Source organism: Macrotis lagotis, chromosome 1 (assembly GCF_037893015.1).
Source record: "Macrotis lagotis isolate mMagLag1 chromosome 1, bilby.v1.9.chrom.fasta, whole genome shotgun sequence".
Taxonomy (NCBI): Eukaryota; Metazoa; Chordata; class Mammalia; order Peramelemorphia; family Peramelidae; genus Macrotis; species Macrotis lagotis.
This window is the reverse complement of record NC_133658.1, coordinates 42943761-42963624: the sequence shown is the minus strand read 5'-3', so window position 1 is coordinate 42963624 and position 19864 is coordinate 42943761. Positions and strand designations below refer to the sequence as shown.

General features: G+C 46.5%; 1 protein-coding gene across 6 annotated transcripts in view; it reads right to left on the bottom strand.

Moving 5' to 3' along the window:
- MTSS2 (MTSS I-BAR domain containing 2) overlaps nucleotides 1-19864 on the bottom strand; it is a 34165-nt gene that overhangs the window by 4038 nt on the left and 10263 nt on the right. The window contains exons 2-14 of one of the 6 annotated variants that reach the window (XM_074199246.1): nucleotides 18830-18891; nucleotides 18462-18535; nucleotides 12726-12810; nucleotides 12429-12520; nucleotides 12247-12321; nucleotides 11670-11678; nucleotides 9803-9960; nucleotides 9138-9245; nucleotides 7527-7624; nucleotides 5629-5839; nucleotides 3730-3804; nucleotides 2677-2853; nucleotides 1412-1577 (exon numbers count right to left, since the gene is read on the bottom strand). In XM_074199246.1, the coding sequence (XP_074055347.1) occupies nucleotides 1412-1577; nucleotides 2677-2853; nucleotides 3730-3804; nucleotides 5629-5839; nucleotides 7527-7624; nucleotides 9138-9245; nucleotides 9803-9960; nucleotides 11670-11678; nucleotides 12247-12321; nucleotides 12429-12520; nucleotides 12726-12810; nucleotides 18462-18535; nucleotides 18830-18891 (1390 nt within the window). The remainder of the gene's footprint in view (nucleotides 1-1411; nucleotides 1578-2676; nucleotides 2854-3729; nucleotides 3805-5628; nucleotides 5840-7526; nucleotides 7625-9137; nucleotides 9246-9802; nucleotides 9961-11669; nucleotides 11679-12246; nucleotides 12322-12428; nucleotides 12521-12725; nucleotides 12811-18461; nucleotides 18536-18829; nucleotides 18892-19864) is intronic. The other 5 variants (XM_074199272.1, XM_074199263.1, XM_074199254.1 and 2 more) reach the window with 5 other exon arrangements.

Below are 19864 nucleotides of genomic sequence, written 5' to 3'. Positions count from 1 at the left end.
CTGAGACCTAGAGTCACAGTAAAACCAATTTTGAACTCAGTGGTAGAGTGGAAAACAGGCTAGATTTGGAGTCAAAGCTCTTTGCCATCATTTGCTTCTTCTATGACCTTGGACAAGACTCTTCCTAATAATGTCTGCTCCTCAGGATCAGATCTTAAACTATAAGCTGAGAGCATTGTTGAAATGTAAAAAGGAAAATTTCAATTACTTTAAACTTTTCTTGGATAATTAAAACCTACATAGGCAAGAACAAAAGGGATGCAGAAAATGAGGAGAAACTTTTATAAATAAACTCCGAGATAAGATGTGATTAGGTTGGAATATTGCTGGGGTGTAGGAAATGATGAGTTGGTTGATTTAGAAAGCCATGGAAAGACTTGGATCTATGAAGGAAGATGCTATATACCTTTAGAGAAAGGGATGAGGGGTGAAAATAATCATAGTCTTGCAGATATGTGGAAAATATGCATGCTTATAAATACCTATGTGTATAAACACATATACAAATAAACTAATTAATAGCTATCTATGTCCAGGCTTAATTGTAGCCTTCTTTAGGGTGGGTGGGGAAGAGAGAGGGGAAAATATAAAATAAAAACTATACCTGTAGAGAGCAAAAGGAAATCTACGAGGAAGCAAAGAAAAGCTCTGAAAACCATGCGCAGGATTTATTATATGGGTTTTCTTAAAATAGAAATGTATTGTCTTATGATCTGCAGTGTACATGGCAATGGTGTTTCCTTCTCATTTTGTGTTTCAATTAAAAAAACTCAAAAAGAATGTATGCAGGGGCGGCTAGGTGGCACAATGGATAGAGCACCGGCCCTGGAGTCAGGAGGACCCGAGTTCAAATCCAGCCTCAGACACTTAATAATTACCTAGCTGTGTGGCCTTGGGCAAGCCACTTAACCCCATTGCCTTGCAAAAAAAAAAAAAAAAAAAAAAAGAATGTATGCGCCTTGAAGGCAGGGACAACCTTTTTCTTTCTTTGCATTCTCAGGGCTTATCATGGTTCTGGCAAATAGTAGATGCTTAATAAATGGTTTTTGACTGACTGACTCAACTTCCATGGGTTTCAGTTTCCTCATCTGTAAAATAAAGACATGGATTATAGAACTTGTATCACATCTAAGTCTATGACCCTAAAAACTCTTGCTTTCAAATCCAACCTTCTATTTTTTGAACTTGACCTCAGGCAATTACTGTATGACCCTGGGCAAGTCACTTCACTCCTCTCATCCTCAGTTTACCCAGTTATAAAATGTCGATTAAAAATAGTACCTACTTCCCAGGATCAAATGTACCAATGTGTGTGAGGCGTTTAGCAAACTTTAACAGCCTGTCATTAGGTACTACGTGTTGTTCTCTGCTGGTTGCTGTAAAAGCATTATCAATGGCCCCAGAGCAGTACCTTGAGAAGGAATGGTGTCCTCTGAGCAGGAGGGTGTCGTTGTTTGTGTGCTGTAGCCACTTGAATATTGCAGGGAGTCCCGACTGCTCTTCTGGTGCTCCAGGCTCAGGCCACGGGTCAGTACCATGGCCAGGTCACTGGCAGCAGGAGACACCTCTTCTCCATGCTGAAAGAATGGCCAAGATGGAGTCAAGGTGAACCCATCAAGACAAATCCAATAACGAGAAGATGGGTCAATCTGCCCTTACCTGTAGGATCATATCTCTAACCCTGGTTGTGTCTCTGCCCCCCCCCCCCCCCCCCCCCCCCCCCCCCCCGCCATCCTGAATCACATCTTTGACTTTAGGCACAAATTTTGCATCTACACCTGATGGCATGGTCACTCCTCTTCCCTCCTTCCCCCATCTCAGCCTCACAAAATAAAATATTTCTCCTTTGCTCCAGTGAGGCAGAGTTTTTGTACCGTTTCTTTGGGACAAGTAGACTTTGGACATTTAAAACTTTGGGGAGAAACCTTCAATTGGAGAATGGCTGAACAAATTTGATCAAATGAATATAATGGAATACTATAAGCTGTAAGAAATGATGTAGGGGATGGTTCCAGAGAAATCTGGCAAGACTTATTACTTCTAATGCAGAGTCAAGTGAGAAGAACCAGGAATAATTTAACATCAACATTATTTAAAAATGTGTAATTTTGAAAGCCCAGTGAATTCTGATTGATGTAGTGACCAACCATGATTCCAGGTGATGAAGCCTGCTACCTACCTTCTGACAGTGTGGGAAAAGGACTAAGGTGGAGATTGAGATACATCGTTTTTTTTTGTTTTTTTTTTAGACAGGGCAAATATGAGAATTTGACTCTATTAGTTTATGAGGGTACTTTTTGAGTGTGTTGTGGGGAGAGGGAAGAAAGAGGTAGAAAGGAGAAAAAAATGTTTGATAATTTAAAAAAAGGCACTTTGATCCTCTGTTCTTTCATCGTCCACTACTGTGCTTCAAATTGTCCTCTTTCTAAATTCCTATTTCTGACTTCTTGCTCACTCCATTTAGCTATCTTTAGCCAGATGTTCGAATGTTCTTCTTGAGAGGCACCTCCCATGTCTCTGACCCTCATGTCATGACCACCTAGCTCCAGGCAAAGGAATGGAGAGCCAGGGAAGAGGTCTGGATGGAATGATTCTTTTCTGGTCTCAGGGGATCTCCAGTTTAGAGAGGGCATAAAAGTCATTCTTGCCAATGTTGCCCCCAAGGGAATGGTATACCTTAGCTGCAATGGTTGCAGGGGACATCCTGGGTCGAGGCGTCTCTTCCCCACCAGTGCTGGGATAGCCTCCACTTCCCGGACCCCCTTCTGCTTCTCTGAGATGTTCTACTCGATCCTTCCTCCGTTGTAGAGTGGCTGCCATTGGCTGGTCATATGAGCCGGTCTTAGACCAATCCTGAAGGTGAGGCAAGCAGGCACAGATTGGGTGACAGGAAGGTGGACAGGTATGTGTCAATAGGACCAAGGTCAGAGCAAAAAGATGGCAGGCCATGGGGAAGTTCCCCGCCTTGCCCCAAGAAAGAACCTTCATCTGTTTCTGGCCCTGAGACCTGCTTTCAAACCAGCGATAATTTCTTCCCCACCCCACTCCTCCAAAAACCCTTCCTGTTTTGGGGATGAGGAGGTAAAAATTGTTTGTGGGAGTATGGGTTCTCCTCCATCACCAAAAAGGACAGGGCAATTAGCTGGTGGAGGAAGCCCCAACGTGATCTCCTCATCCCTCAAGTTAATCTTGCTGCCTAAGCATATGGAAGCTGAATGAGATTTGTCTGTCCTACAGCTGAGAGAGAGGATAAGGGATGAAGTGGAGTAGACTATTGAGACAGTTCCAGAGAAACTGGGGTCAGGGGCTTCTCATTAGGAGATCGGCACCTCCTTATCTACTCCCTTATACTATTCTCACCTCCTGTCTCAGTTCTCCCAAGATCCGTCAACCAGAGAGAACTTTCTAGAACCAGCTACAAAGCAACAAACTGAGACACCATCAGGATAAGGTGGGGGTGAAGGGTGTGGGACAGGTAATTCCCCAAGCAGCCGGGAGCAGGACCTGGCAATGAGAGGTGGGTGCTGGCTAAGGAGATCCCCTCCCTATCCCTGAAGCCCCACAGTCCCTTGGAGTGGAAGGATGACCTAAGGGCAGGAAGGGAAGAAGATGCAGTTTTCATTGAACATCGAAGAGCGACACTGAGAGGGCAGGAATGCTGATGCTCCAGACCTCTCTACCCTTCCTTTCCTTTCCCATGTCCTGCCTGTCCTTGAAGCCAACACTGACCGAAGTGGGGGAGCCACACTCGCTAACGGACTGGCAGGTTTCCGAGGCCTCAGAGGATGCCGAGCTGGAGGACTTCTGCGGTGCAGTCGGCGGGAGTGATCCGCCACAGACCCATGCGGAGAGAGAGTGAAAGGAGCGGAGAAGAGAGGAGGAGAGCGGAGCGGAGGAGGAGAGAGTAACCTGGTTAGAGCTGGGGTGGGCAGAAGCAGAGACACGCACGGAAACATGCACACCCACAGACAAGCCTACCCCAGCATCAGCAACCCCCCCCAACACACTAGTGAGAGGAGGGGGGAAGTAACATATACACATACATACATTCACATGCATGCAATATACATGTGAACAAAACAGTTCAAGCCCCCTGTACACACAGAGCATAGCCCAGGAGACACCCACCCCCATTAGGGACTCACCCCCAATACCACAGCTACCCCTATTACTAAATGGCTAGATGCTGTAGACACATCCAGAGCCTCTCCTAGGCACACCCACAAACAACACGTAGGGGTCTTCTTGTCCTTCTAGTTGGCCACCCCAATTCCCACTTCCCTTTGACACTTCATATTGCTCATCATCCTATAATCTTTTAAAAATATAACTTTTACTTTATTGATTTTTTAAAACTAAAAAATGGATACCTCCCTTGTACCTACTGCTCTAACAGAAAGAAGAGCAAAACTCTGGCAACAGATAAGTACAGTCAAGCAAAATAAATTCCTGCTGAGGTCCATCTGCTCTTGGTCAAGAGGTTCAACCCCTGAACTTGGGTGAAATGGCAATGCTCTTTAAGAGTCTATAGGTGTGGGAGACCTGGCAGGGATGGAACCCCTATCCCTGGGCTAGGAAAGCTAGGAAGAAGCTATAGATCTGTCTTTCTATCTCAAAGCATCATGGGCAGGCCTGTAGGCACAGGGGAACCCTCTTCTGTCACTTGGACTTTGGATCAAATTTCAGTGTTGAAGCTTAGAGTTGAGAGTATTGTCTTTTGTCTAAGATTCTCCCCCACAAACACACACACGGAACTGCTCCCTTTGCCCCCAGTTGCCCACATTAAGCCAAATTATTTTGACACAATTCTTAGGTGGAAACAGAGAGCAAAGGGTTAATTTGAACCTAGACAAGGACTAGAGCATGCAAGCAGATGACTGGGCTAATCAGAGTCTTCTTGTTCTAGTACAGCTGGGTTCATCCCAACTTGGGTCTTTCCTGAGACCTTCTCAATAGCCTTTGAGTGGAGGAAAAGGTTGACCTCCCGCTTGGCCTGCCTCCTCTCCTTAGCATGCCTCCCATTGAAGAGCTTGCTGTGGCCACTGCTATCACAATCCTTGGATAGAGAGGATCACTTGGGGAAGGCATCCTACAACGGCCTTGGCTCCCAGGATTCCAGGAAATTGGGTCAACTTAATTTCTACTTCTCCTAGTCACCAGTCGACCTCCATTTTCCAGATTGTTGCCTAAGTTTTATTCTTGCCTTTTGCGGTCCAGAACTCTCCTCTGACCTCAGTTTGCTGCCAAAAGGCACCCTAATTTTCTCTTCCCCTAGGGCCAAGAGTGTCCATTTTCCTCCAATTCAAGGTCTGTTGGGTGAGCAAGGTTGGAGGATCAATTATTCTATTGGCCACCTGGGGGAGCCTGGATCCTTCTGAAATGGCCTCACAGCTAACTCCTTTTCCCCAGGGATGATTGATTTTACGACCATAAATTTAGAAGTCTATATTCTGCAGATGGGAAAACAAAGGCCTAGAGGGTTTTAGAGACTTTAAATTTTAATAAATGGTCAGAGCAGGAATTTTACTGGGATTCCTTTCTCTAAATTTGGTTTAAAAGAATTAGAGGTAGATCTCTCCTCCCCTTTTTCCTTCTCTGCCCTGACCCTCCCAAGCCCATCCTCCTCACCTGACTGGTGATGTCCGAGGGCATTGGCGATGGAGGCTTGGAGTATGTGGCATCCTGGGAGATGAAGCCAGAGTCATGGGAGGAGACGCTGGAGAGGCGGGTACTGGTGTTTACTGGCTGCGCCAGGCTGCGGTAGCGATAGGTGGAACTGGGTGAGTATGTTTGGGACCCGCCAGGCCATGGGGCGCCACCCTTTGTACTGTTACCACTGCTGGGGAGGGGGATGACAGAGGAGGGTGAGAAAAAAAAGTGTGGTGGGGAAAGAGTAAAGGGGGAGAGTGGCAACAGTGGTCAAAGGGGGGGCACGAAGGGGTATCCAAGGTGGGGAGGAGAGAAAGGGGGGCAAAGGAAGGAAAAGACAGTGTAAGCAACAGGTTCCGAGGCACAGGCATCATACACAGGAGAAGCTGAGCCACGGAACAGAGTATCCAAGACAGGGAGGGATGTAGGAGAGAATTTGGGAAAGGGTGTGGGTGGGTCACTCCCAGGGGGCTTATCCATAGGGCCCTGGGCCAGGATCCTTTGCCTCAATATTTCTGGAGTCCACAAAGGCCATGCCCAATTTGATCAATCTGACCCCTTTTATTTCCTCTACAATCTCAATGCTATAAAGATTGGGGGAAGGGCGTCTCCATGTTAAAGATACTCAAGTAGGGATACTAAGTGAGGAGTGGAATCACCCAGAGTCTTCCAGATATGTCTATGGAAACCTAGATCTTCTGACTCTAAAACTGGTCCTCTGTCTCAGAGGCAGCTAATGCAGTGGGGAAAAGAGCTGATCTTGGAGTCAGGAAGTCCTGAGTTCAAATCCTGTCTTTCCCACTTACTAACTGGGTGACCTTGGACAAGTCACTTCACCTCTGCCTGCCCCATCTTCCTTACCTGTAAAATGGGAATGAGGATTTCACCTACCTCCCAGGCTTATTCTAAGATGATGCTTTGCAAACCTTTCTATCTGCTATGCCAAAATGCATGAAAGGAAGTATAATAGTATTGATTATAGTTGTGTGCTTCTATAAACGTAATATAACATACACAGAATAATATCAACTAACACTTTCTAAGTGCTTTTTTGGTTTTTTTTACAAGGCAATGAGGTTAAGTGACTTGCCCAAGGTCATACAGCTAAGTCATTAAGTGTCTGAAGCCAAATTTGAACTCAGGTCCTCCTGACTTCAGGGTCGGTGCTCTATTCACTGCGCCACCTAACTGCTCCTCCAAGTGATTTAAGGTAAACATTTTACCTTCCTTACAGCAATCTTGGGAGGTAGACATTGAAAGTATTATTAACCCCCAATTTAAAGATAAGGAAACTTAAGTTCAGCAGTTAAATGACTCATCCAAGGCCACATAACTAATAAGCATCAGAGTTGGAGTTCAAAACAAATTCTCTCTTGATTTCCCCACAGATTTTCTGCATTGGACCATATTGTCTTGTTAGCTCTGTCTGTATGTATGATTATTTAAACAAATATGTGTGCGCACACATATACGCAATCTATATGTCTGCATTCATATACACACATATTTATGATATTATTTAGGCATATTTTTCTAAATGTGAAAAAGTGAAATTTTATCATGAAACCAGGGATTCTTAATCTTCTCCATATGATGGCCCTCCCTGGCCATCGGTAACCCTTTCAGAATTATGTTTTTTAAATGCAGAAGATAAAGTATGTGGAATTAAAAAGGAAACTAGTTGTATTGAAATATAGTTATTAAAATATAAAACATTTGCAGACTTCAGGTTAAGAATCCTTGATTTACGGCAAGCTTTGATTGAAAAACCAAATGGGGTCAAGCTCTCAGGTCATAGACACCAGCACCCCCCCCCCCCCCCGCCCCATCTCTGCAAGAATCGAAGGCCAGAGTTTCCATTGGTTGAGCACACTTACCTACACATGCTGGACTTTCGAGAACCAGAGCTGCCAGGGGAAGATGGTGGAGTCTGGTATGACCAGCTGTAGTCAGAGCCCTTCAGATCTTTGATCACCTGAAAGAGGGGCAGAGGGCAGGGTCACCAAAGCCAGACAACCTTCCCTCACAATTAGGGCAGCCACTCCACTTCCCTCCCCATTCACAAGATCCCTCAGTCCCTAAGAAGCCTCTTTTGGTTATTCATGAATAGTTTACTATTAGATTCCTCCAGCCCTTAGCTCAGATCTTGTCCTTGGTATCTCCTAGGAGAGGAGATGATTTTTGCGCCACAGCTTGGGCCCTAGCCAGGGAGGAGCAAGTCCCCCTTTGGAATGACTCAGTATCCCCACTTCTTCCTGTTTTCTTGTCCCTACTTCATAGTTTACCACTATAATAACAGTAATACATTGGACCAGTGACTTATTAGCATAGAGAATATCCCCTCTACCAATGGAGACCAGCATCTCCTCTGCAAGTGGTCTCCAACTTCTTGGGCTTGGGACCCCTATACACTCTTAAAAACTACTGAAGACTCCAAAAAGCTTTTATGTCAGTCAAACCTACTGATATTTACTCCATTAGACATTAAAATTTCTTGGTACCATTATGAAAATTAGCTTTCTCCTGCATACTCTCTGAAAGGGTCATGGAGACCCCTGGGGCAGGGTTGCCCAGACCATCCTTTGAGAACCACTGATTTAGAGTGATTTAGAGCACCAATTTAGAGCAGCAGGGTCACACAAACAGTATTTGCCAGTGGCTACACTTGAACCTGGATCTGCCTGACTCCAAGGCCAGCTCTTTTTCTTTTCTTCTTTTCATATTTTCTTTTATTTTTTTCCAATGACATGCAAAGATAGTATTCAACACTGATTTTTTTCTGAGTGAGGTCCATATTTTTCTATTTTTCTCTCTTCCCTCCTCCATCCCATGACAGCAAGTATTCTGGAAAATTATATACATATAATAAATATGTATTATGTACATATAACATTCATATATCATATATGTAGAGTTATGTTGACCATATTTTCACATTAATCATGTTGTGAAAGAAGAATCAGAACAAAAGAGAAAAATGGCACCTTTTCCACTATATGAAAAGATTGAAAAACCATTTTTAAGACTCACAAAGTTCTTACAAACACTACCTCACAATACCCAGAGGAGTAGGTTTGATTGTTAAACTCCCATTTTCCACATGGGGAAAACTGAGGTTCAGAGACATGGAACGTGATCATCTCATGGAGACAATGGCAGAAGTGACATTTGAACTCAGGTCCTGCTAGAGATTTGTTCTTCTCTGTTCTCTGTCCTCATGGTCAGACACACAATCCTTTTCTGAACTCTTGGAGTATTTGCAGGCTGCATGGTTCTTGTGAGTGCTTCATGCCTCCCAGGCCAGAGCTAAGGGTCCCACTCTGGGCAACCTCTGTTGTTTCCTCTTTATCTATATTCTGCCTGGCTTTTTCTGTCCTCCCCAGACATCTTTCTCCAGCCTTCTTCCTTTCCCCTCCCAGGTACAAGTGTGAGTCCAGTGATGAGGAGGCCATCCACCACAACCTCCCCTCACCCCAAAGAGCCCTCACCTGTTCACTGGCTGGGGGCAGCTTATGGGGCTCGGCCGTCAGCACCACCAGGTCATCAATGATGCCTTGCAGGTGGGTGATCTCCCCCAACATGGTGATCTCTCCGTTCTGGGCAGGGAGAAAGGAAGCCGAGGGGAGGTCAGCAACATCACCACACCTACCCTCCTTCCCTTCCCATCTTCTTCTTCCAGCATATCAGACCGAATCCTTCATGGGGCAGGGTTTAGAGTGCATTGAGGCCTCCCTCCCTCCTGCCCACAAAGCCCAGAGTTTTGGAGGCACCAAGGGTCCCTGGAATTATCTGGGCTGGGCATCTCCACCTTTAGAATTAACTTCTAATGAGTCTAGCAATGTCTTGGCTCACCCTTTATAATCTTACTCAACTGCAGTCACCTTCAAGATAGAGTCTAGTCTGTCATGAGAAATTCTCCATTGAGTAAAGAGTAAGAGTAAAACTGAGCCTCACCGAGCAGTTTCCTCAGTGTCGTTTCTGTGGTCTGTGGGTAAATAGAGCTAAGAGGGGATACAGAAACCTTGATCTTGTGTTGGGTTAAACTTGTGACTTCATGGCATGGGGGATTCCTGATGAGGAAACTCTTGGGGAGGGACACCATCAACTAGTGACTGATCTCCAAAGCCCTCAGCCCACCCTCAGGAGTACGTACCACCACAGGCTGGAGGAAGGTGATGAAGGTGCAGAATCGACCCCTCTCCTCAATCAGGGCCCGGCGTACGGCTTGCTTCTCTGTCTCCTCCAAGAGCAGATACATGTCATTGACATCCTGGAGGGCATTGTCGAGCTGCGGTTGCAGGTCCCCTTTCCCTGTGGGGGACAGGAGGAGATACCCAGATGGGGAGGCCACACCTTCTCCCCAAGTGGGCCAAGCCCGGCCTCTCTCTGGGAGGAGGCCCAGCCTTCTCACACCTCCCAAGTCTGAGGAAGGGGACAGAGAGCCTGAACGACAAGGCAAGGCAAGGCTTCTGCCTGCAGTGGGGGCTTTCCATAGGTGCAGGGGTGGAGGCTGCAGGGAGAGCACAAACCCCATGATGGGAGAAGCCCAGGGTCTCGACTGAGGGCAGAATATGTAGCGACCCATGCAGCAGGGGTGGGCATGGAGAGCTTGTCCCAGACAGGGAAGGCGGAGAAGACACACAAAAACACACAAGAACAGAGGATGCCAAAAGCCAGAGCCAAAGCCGCAAAGCCACCTGGGACCTCAGGTGAAGGGGCGAGGTCACCTGTGTAAGCGCAGGCCAGAGAGGCCCTGCACTGAGGCAGCAACATGGGGGTGGAAACGGCAGACCAAGCACACAGGTGGCTCACCCTCCGAGCCGAAAACAGAAGCAGTGCATGTTGGGAACCGCTGTTTGGTGGTAAAGAGAAAGGTGGCCAGATACAAAGGGGCTGTTTTCAAAGCCCTCCAGCGAGCCCTCAAGGCCTCATCAGATTCAGGTCCCAAGAAGAGGAACCAGGCACATCCTTTCACATCCCATCCCCCTAGGGCTGGTCTCCCAAGACCATATGAGCAGGAGGGACGTGGCCACAAGACAGTTTCCCAGAATGCAGTTGGAGTGGGCAGATGAGGATGGAATAAGGCAAATGCTGAGCCCAGGAGCTGTCCAAAGCACACAGCTTTGGGGGGCTTTGTGGGCTCCAAGAACCGAATGGGAAACGTTTCCCATTCTGGTTATCCACTACAGTAAGAGGTAGTAGAGACATGGAGGACAAAAACCAATCGAAAGACTAGAATTGCCCTGCTCCCTTCACTCCTGATGGAGACAGTGGGGAGTAGGGTCCCAAAAAGAGGGGGCTGGCCCAAGCCCAAATTGTCTCAGCATTAGCCCCAGGGCTCACCCCAGATGACTGCCTCCCCCGGGAACAGTGTGGCAAGAGAGGGAGAGAAAGAAAGAAAACAAGAGAATGAGAAAAGAGAGTGTGTGTGAAGGATAGAAGATGAGATATAGGGGGAAGGGAGCTAGGAGTTAGCAGGGGGAGGGAGACATGTAATGAACCCCATGTCATTGGTTGAGGGACAGCTTGCTAGAGTAGGAAGGGGACCCAGTCCCTGACCTTATGGTCGGATCAGAGCTGAGTTCAGGTTCCACAATGACTCTTTCCACCCATTTCCAGAGGGCAGATGGGTTGATATCATTCTGCCTCAGTCTGCCCATTTTCCCCTCCCTACCTGGGAAGATGGGGTCATGCCTCCCTCCCTCCAGATCCTCCTGGAGAGGGGAGCAATAACATCTCCTAAAGATCCAACCCAATGGGACATCAGAGAAGAGAGGACTCATGGAACTGGATGCAAGAGACTGAAAAGAGACCTTATTGCCTTCCCACCCTAATCTCTCCAGGATGACTGTCTTCCTTGATACTGTGGTCTGGAAAGGTTCATTCCAAGCCCCCTTGGAGTGATATGAGGCAGAGAAATGCAACACAGACATTAAAGCAGGGCGAGGGGCTGGGAGAGGAGGGCCTGAGGAGAGGCCAAGGAGGCCAGCTGGAACAGACGACGACGGCGTTTGACTTACCAAGTAGCTCTACAGGAAGGATGTGGGAGGGAGGAGAAAGAAGAGAAGAGAGAAAGAGAGAGACAGAGAGAAAGAGAGAATGTGTGAAAGACAGCTGATGGACAGAGAGTTATTTCTCTCATTTTGAGGGGAGATAGGTGGGACCCCTTGCCCCTCCCTGGGCTCCCTTTTGACAACTCCCTTTGCAAGGTGGGAGGGATCTTGAAGATGAGGTGGGCAGTTTCTCGAGGGCTGGCGAGTCCAGATACATGTGTGGGGTGGGGGAGGGATGACAGAGCTCTATCACTCTGAGGCTTCCCTAAAGTCAACCTGAGATCCCTCTCTAGGATGCCAGTCAAGAGGAACCCTGGGTAGCTGGCTTTGCACCATTTTGGGGACCCACCTGGAACAATGTCCTGACAGAAAGCTGGAAGATGTGATGGCTCCTGTGGGGTCTGCCCATTTTTCTCTCCCACTGGGTCGGAGAGGATGCTGCCCACCCTCTGGCTATGCAGATCGGCAGACCTACCTACCATCGGCCATGTCCCTCCCAGTGACTGTAACTAGAAGACTTTTTCTAGGGCTGGGAGGGCCCTACCTTTTCGGGCTTTCTTCTGTAGTTTTAGGGTGTCTGATGATTTCTTCTTGATCTCATGGCGAGCCCGTTTGTATTCTAAATGGGAAGAGAGGAATAAAAACAAGACCCATGCCATGGGGACCACTGAGATGGGGACCCAATAACTGACCCTCCTGGCACTTTCCTCTCCCCTTCTCAAATACCTTTTGCATGGTCCTTGTCCAACTGGTTGGCAGTTTTTTTCCAGTCCTCAATCCTCTCTTGCAGGGGGTTGATGAGGCTTTCCAACAGTGCACTGCAAGGACCAGGGGCAGATTAGAAATGCAAATTTCCCATCCACTGTGACCAGGTGGCACCTCCCCCTTGGGGGCCAGGGAGGGGTTTTAGGAATAAACAAGGTTAATTGTGAAGGAGAGGATGGGTCCCTGCCCCATAAAATTTGGAAGAATCAAAGGTGAGAAGGCCTCCCTGGCCTTGGTGTGGATCCCAGCCCTACTCACTTGGTAAACTGCCGAAGCTTGGTCTCAATGCTTCGGTGACGCATGCACATCCGGGTGAGGGCTGAGCCAATGTCTCTTGTGGCCCCTGGAAAAACAAGAGTCCTGTCCATCCTGAGAGGCTGTCATGGGGTAGACCTGGAGCTCCAGGGATACCCGAGGAGGGTGGGGTTGCGGCTACCACTGCCCGGGGTTTGTAGAGTCTCTGGCAAAAGCTCCTCCTGGCCACCAGAGGGCAATGTTGCCCACAGAAATGTCCAGCATTGGGGCCCAGCCAGCACCCTCCCTCTTCAGCTTGGCCATCATCTCCCTAATTCCCTGTCCACCTCCCTGGATATCTTCCCAGGCTTCTCCCTTGAGGCTGTCGTGTTGTCAAGCCTGGGCAGGCCACCTGGGCCAGCCCTGGCCTACCTGGGGAAGTGGAGCAGTGGAGAGGGAGGGGAAGAGAGGGAAGGTTCACTACCTGAATCTCATATATAGCGTACCTGAAGGTTTCCATCGAATGTGAAAGCTGTTAAGACATCTCATAAGAAGGAGCTCCCAGAGGCCCCCCCCCCCCGAGACCCAGAGAAGATCATTTTGTTCAAGGTTTTAACATGAACCAGTTTGTAAGCTAGCCTCCTTTTCTGACTTCCCTTTGCCTCACCAGTTCTAGATCACAAAGTCCTGTGGTTACAAACAGATCCAGGGTCACCTCTTAGCCCAGTGGTTGGGAGATGGGCGACCCTCTTCCTGAAGTCAAGCTCCCACGTACCTCTATTACTCTGATCGTGACTATTGCCAATATTGAGAATGCCTCTCCCTTATCCAATCTCATCTCATCCATTCAGTTCTCAGTTTAAGGATCATCTTCTATCTCATAGGATCAGGGGATTTGATGCTAGAAGGGACCCTAGAGATGATCTAATACAACCTCCTCATTTGTTTGGAGGCGGAAACTGAGGGCACAACGCCAGTGAGTTTTATCCAGGACCTCAAATCCTCTGTTCTGAATTATCATATCAACCTTTTGGTAGGCACATAGCCCATCTCCCTAATGAGCTTCTAAGTTCTGGGAGGGCAGGGACAATGTATTAACACTCCTTTGTATGCCATCCCCTACCCTCATCATGAACATACTGCAAATCTCAAGTGCTCCCCTAGCAAGACGCGAAGTGAGTTTGAGTCCTGCCTTTCATGCTTACTACCTGTGTGACCCTGGTTAAGTCACTTACCCTCGCTCAGCCTCAGCTTTCTCATATGTAAGATGGGAATAATAAAGTGCCCGATTCCCCATCTCTGTTCTCCTCCAGAGTTGGAGCAAATGAGATGTGTGTATGTAAAGAGCTTTGTAAATCTGAAAGCATTAACTTTTAGATGTTATTAACAGTAGACTCCAAGGGACAACGGGCTAAAGATTTTTTATACTTCATGTCTCTCTCAGCCCTGAGATCATGGCTCTGCACACAGAAGATGCTTAATAAATATTTGCTGAACTCAGTGGAACTGAATAAATACCAGTTGCCTGAATTCTGGGATCTGAGATACCAAGGGCTTGACTAGGGGGCACATTCCTAACATGTCTGGAAGCTCCAAGCTTCAAGGAAGGACAGGCATGGGTCTAAGGGGTAGGTCCCATTCCAAGCTCCATGACTTGGACGGTAGCATTCCCCTTTGCCACTCCCTATCTCCACCCAGACTACAGTGGGCAGGACCGCTTGTTTACCCACATTGCCAATTACCAGGGAATAGATACCTCCCTCCCTTTAGGGAAGCTAGTGGTCAGTCTATCTTTGATATGTCCATGGGCTTGCCAAGCATAAGTGGCAATCCTGGATGGCACTCTTCAGTGGCCCCAGCTGTTTCTAAGCCTTATGTTAAGGAACTATCCATGGAATTTCCTCTATCATAAGATCGATAGACATTTGGAAAGAACCCACGATGGTGCCCAAATATCACTAGAGAATGGAGAGAATGACTGAGTTGGTTTTTAACTGGAAACTTAGAGAGTGCTCATCTACTGAGGAATGGTTAAATAAATTACAATACAGAAATATAGAAACATAAATGCAATAGTATTGTGTCATAGGAAATGAGGAAGGGAATGATTTCAGAGAAACCTGGTAAGACTCTTATGAACTGATGAAGAGTTAAGTACAACAACACTGAAGACTAACAACTTCGAAAGACCTGAGAATCTGATTGATGAAACCATGATCCAGAGGACCAATGATATTTGCTCCCTGCTTCTGACACAGAAAGGAAGGACTCAATGTGTTGGATAAAATACATATCTTTGGTCAGGATCAATGTTGGAATTTGCTTTGCTTTATTCTGTATTTTCATTATGGGAGTTTTCTTTCTTTTTCTTGTTCAGTGAGAGAGAAGGTAGTAAGAGGGAAACAAAAACTAGACGGTAGAGTGGATGACCTCCTGGACCTAGAATCAGGAAAACTGTTCAAATCCAGTTTCACATTCTTAATATCTGGGTGATCCTTGTCAAGTCACTTAACTTCTCTAAGCCTCAGTTTTTTTTTCACCTATAAAATAGGAATAACAAGAGCATCTACCTCTGCTTTGAAGATCAAAAGATATATTATTTGCAAAGTGCATTGCAAGCTTTAAAAAATATATACTATTTTAAAAATTATATTTTTTAAAGTTTTAAAAATACTATTACTTTGTTAATTAATTTTTTTTTAATTAAAAAGAAAGAGAATGGTTGAGCCCTCATACCATCAGAAGAGCAAAACAGCGCCAGAGGCAGAATCTGGAATAACCCATGATGGAGCTATACCAGTCTCCTGGAAACTCCTCCATCTTACAAGCTCTTTCAAACTTCCTAAAGATGGGGGCTTGGGAACAAAGAACTCTTTCCCTGGTTCTGGTACCCGGAGCTACCCCCTTTTCCATGGTGTTCAGGGTAAATAAGACATGAGAGTTGTTGTCAAGTATCTGAAGGATCATCCTGTGGTTAAGGGGCTAGGTTGTGCTGTTTAGTCTAGAGGCCAGAACAGAGCAACAGGAGAAGGTTGCAAAGGAGCCAATTTTATCTTGATGTCAGGAAAAATTTCCTGTCAGAATTAGGATGGGGGGGATGGACTGTCCTGGAGGTGGTGGTTTCCTCTCCTTGGAAGTCTATGGGAAGAGGCCAGTTGGGTACTGTCAGATCTTTTGACTGAGGATTTTGAGGTCATGGGCCATAATTTAGAGCTAGAAGAGATCTATTGAGATCTTAGATCCTATTTTTGCACATAAGGAAACTGAGATTCAGATATGTTAAGTGGCTTGCCCAGAGACTGGGCAAGGATCTGAAACAGGATTTGAACCCAGGTCTTGATTCCAAGTTCAAGACTCCATGAAACTCTGAAACTGATTCTCTTTAGCTAGGTCTGGGATCCCCCTGTCTACTGCTACTTGGGAGGAACCAAGGGTGGGCTTTTCACCTGTAGGCAGAACTGTTCCTTCCTATCCCTCCTCAAACCTCTCTCCAGATGATCAGCCTCCCTTACAGATTCCAAAAGGCAAAGGTGTCTGGACCACAGGGTTTAGAAATGGTGTATATCTGTTTGCTATGCCAACCTAAATAGGAACCAGGGGATCACTAGGGTGGTAGTGGGAATACCTTGCCCAAGTTAGTTTTACTTTGTGCCATGGGAGTTCTTGTTCCAGAGGGTGCTGATCGATAGCACCTGTGCCCTACAGGATTCATGTTGCCCCCTTTCTGCCATCCTTACCCTGAAGATGCAGTATTCTTCTCTGCAGAGGATGATGGCATTAGGACTTTCTCAAAATGGAGTAGACCTCAATATTCAATACTCAAGTATTTTTGCCTTTGCTTGTTGATTGTTGACTGGTATCCTCCCTGAACATCCAAGCTAACTGCCTTCTCTGGGTCCCTGCCCACCTTCACTCATCCTCCGCCTCCACCTCCCTGACTCAGAGAGGTAATGTTCTGTCTCATGCTCACCAGCCAGACTAGAAAACTAGTGGGTTCTGTGTCTCAAGCCATAGGGCATAATGAGCTTACTGTCCCAGAGGAAGGAGTGGGTAGACAGAGGTAGGGTGGGAACACGGTGGCAGCCGGCAATCCCTGTTGGTGCCCACCCAGTTCAAAGCCAAGGCTCGGTCATCCCTCATCTTTGGAACTATGTGTCAACATGTAAGGCTTCTTTTTTCAGGGGAGCAATGTTTGTTCTTCCCTGACCACCCAGTACCTCAATGGGACTCCCCTTTATGAATTCCAGTCAAACTGTTTCTTGCACAAGACTCCATCTTTCACCTCCCTGTTCTTGCCTGATCCTGGAATGCCTTCCCTCCTCACCTCTACCTCCTGGAAGACCTGGATCTCTTTACTACTCAGCTCAAAGGCTACCTCCTACATTCTCCTCGATTGGCATGACTTTCCTCTCTGATGTCAACCTCCTATATATTTTGTATTTTGTCCCAGGAATGCATGCTTCCTCTTGGTAGATTGTAAGTTTTTGAGATCTGGTCTTATTTCATTTTTGGCTTTGTATCCCCAGTATACGGTATAGAGTAGGAGCTTAATAAATGCTTACTGAATGAAAGGACAGGCAATGAGGCTGTGTGAGTCCATTACTTCCAATCCTCTAGAAAGCTACTGAGATACAGTGAAAAAGGGCCAATCCAACATCCACCTTATCCAATCTTCAATGCCACCTCCACCATGAACCTTTTAGGACCTTCTAGGATGTTCTAGGACACCTTCTAGGATCACTGTAGTCTTAAGTTATTGTTCTTTAGACTTTGAACATTTACTGCCTTAAACTATTAGTTATCATTTAGGAAGGGAGCTCCTTAAGCTTGAGGCTATGTCTTAAACTTCCTTGTAAAGGGAACCTAGGAAACTCAGAAAGAGAGGATTTATTATCCTATTTAACATTTAATTAAGTACAATGAGTAAAATTTACATATTAACTGATAAGTATTTATTAATTGATTTACTGGTCAGTCAACAAACTTAAGAGTTCCTTCTCCCATTTCATAGGTTTAGAGTGGGAAGAGATCACTTATCTTAAAGACAAGGAAACCTGAGTGGTAAATTGACTTGTCCAAGGTCAGAAAATAAGTGGCAGAAATAGGTTTTGAATTCAGGTTTTCTAAATCCAAATCTAGTGCTCCTTCCCCTGTACCAGGCTGTGTCTATTTGCAATTACTGGTCACATCTGTCTGCAATGATCCTTGGATCTCCAGTACTTGCTGAGAGCTTCAGAGGAAGGGGAGGGATGAAACTCAATGGATCACAACTCCCTTTCACTTGGAGTCTTTTTTTGTAATGATGGGGGTGGTGGCAGTTCCAAAAGCTGCCCATCTCATTGGATGGAATCAGAGTCTCTGGTCTTCCCCATCTCAGAAGTGGACTAGGAATTGTCCATGGTGCTATTTTCTTATTAGACAAGAAAGGAGTGATACTAGAAACACAACTGGCCTCTACAGAACTCAAAGCCCTCTTCAGACACATCTCACTTGCCCTTGGTATGCCCTTAAAGATGAAGAATAGTAATTATTCTCATCTCACAGATTAGTGGAGAAATGAAGCTGAGAAAAGTTAAGCAACTTGACCAACAGTGCAGAACAAGTCTGAAAAACAGGTCCCTGGAACCTCACTTTGAGTCTTATGCCCCCTTCCATTGGATTTCATATTCCATATCCCTGTAGCTTTTTGCATTACCCATCCCTGTTTGATTCCCTGACTCCCATTTCCCTGCCCCCTCATTCCCATTTCCATCCTTGTACCTCGGGTATTGGTAGCCATGTCAGCCACTTTCTGGAAGGCATCCAGGAAAGCAACTGCAGCCAGGACTGTGGTCCTAAGGGAGATAGGAGAATGGCAAAGTCATTGGAATAGTTGATCCTCTTTAAGGTCACCCCTGATCAAACTCTGGACCCTTCCCAAGGAGGTAAGACTCAGTCAAACAGCTGAGGGGAAGCCACAGACTGCCTTTGGTCTCCTGGGCCACCTGGGTCATGCTACCTGGGCACCAGGAGAGGGATTGGGCAACACAATGAACCTGGGCTGTCCATTGGGGATCTTGGAAATGACTTTCTGGACACCCAGCCCCACCCCATCCCCATGTCACTAAGGAATTGTTGTACTGTCTCACCGGAGCTGAGAGTGTAGTTTAGTGGCCTTTGAATTGAAGTCTTCCCAGATGGGATAGGAACTCTGTAGGGAGAAAGAGAGGAGAGGACAGGTAACATCAACAATAGTGATCAGTAATTGCTTTCCAAAATTCAGCCTAATATCTCTGTTACCATTTGTTACTCAACAGGGAATGGAAAATGGGATAGACTGCATCATTCCCATACTCCAAAGATCCAAGGAGCTACAATTCTCTGGGCATGGGTATTCCTTCTCTTGAGGAAGATCAAACCGCTTTATAACCTAGGAAATGGTCTTTAGGAGTTGCTGTGGCCAAAAATGGATACCCATGATGCCAGTCTGGTGATGATCCTTTCTGAAATGGACAAGGCTGGTCACTGGACAACAGATATGTAGTCTTTCTCTGGGACCTACTTCAATCAATCAGCCTTTATCAAGTGCCTGTTCTATGCCATGCAAAGACAAAAATAGAACTGGCTCCTGTCCTCAAGAAGCTTACACTCTTTCACACCTTTACAGCCTGGTGATAGTTCTTGGGCTTTATGCCCCATTGATGAAGCCTCTGAGATCACTTGCAAGCCACAGGAGGAACCAGAGGAGGGCTTTGGTAGATAGAGCATTTCTCATAATGTAGCAAAAATGGAGGTAGAAACTTTGTCCCTCCAGAAGAGCAGGGCTTGGGAGAGCCCTGGGTCTGGAGAAAGCTAGCAGGTGGTCCTCCCTTTCTGGGTCCCTGCACTGGGCAGTGCCTTTGAGGAGGGGAGTTCCAGTCATGGGCACAGTGGATCAGCTTGGAAGGACCATGCTGTCCCACAGTCTCAAGCCAGCAGGATCATCCCATTGTGGAAGCTAAATGGCCAAGAGTGTTATTTCATCCCCATGCCTCCTGCTCTGCCCTCAGGGGAGATGAAGAATAGTGAATGGCCATCTCTGTCTAAAGGACAACCCAACCCAGACTTTCCACTATTACTGTTCTCCACTCCCTAACCTCAAAAGAATAGGCAGGATATAGTCTGAGAAGGGGAGAGAAGGACAC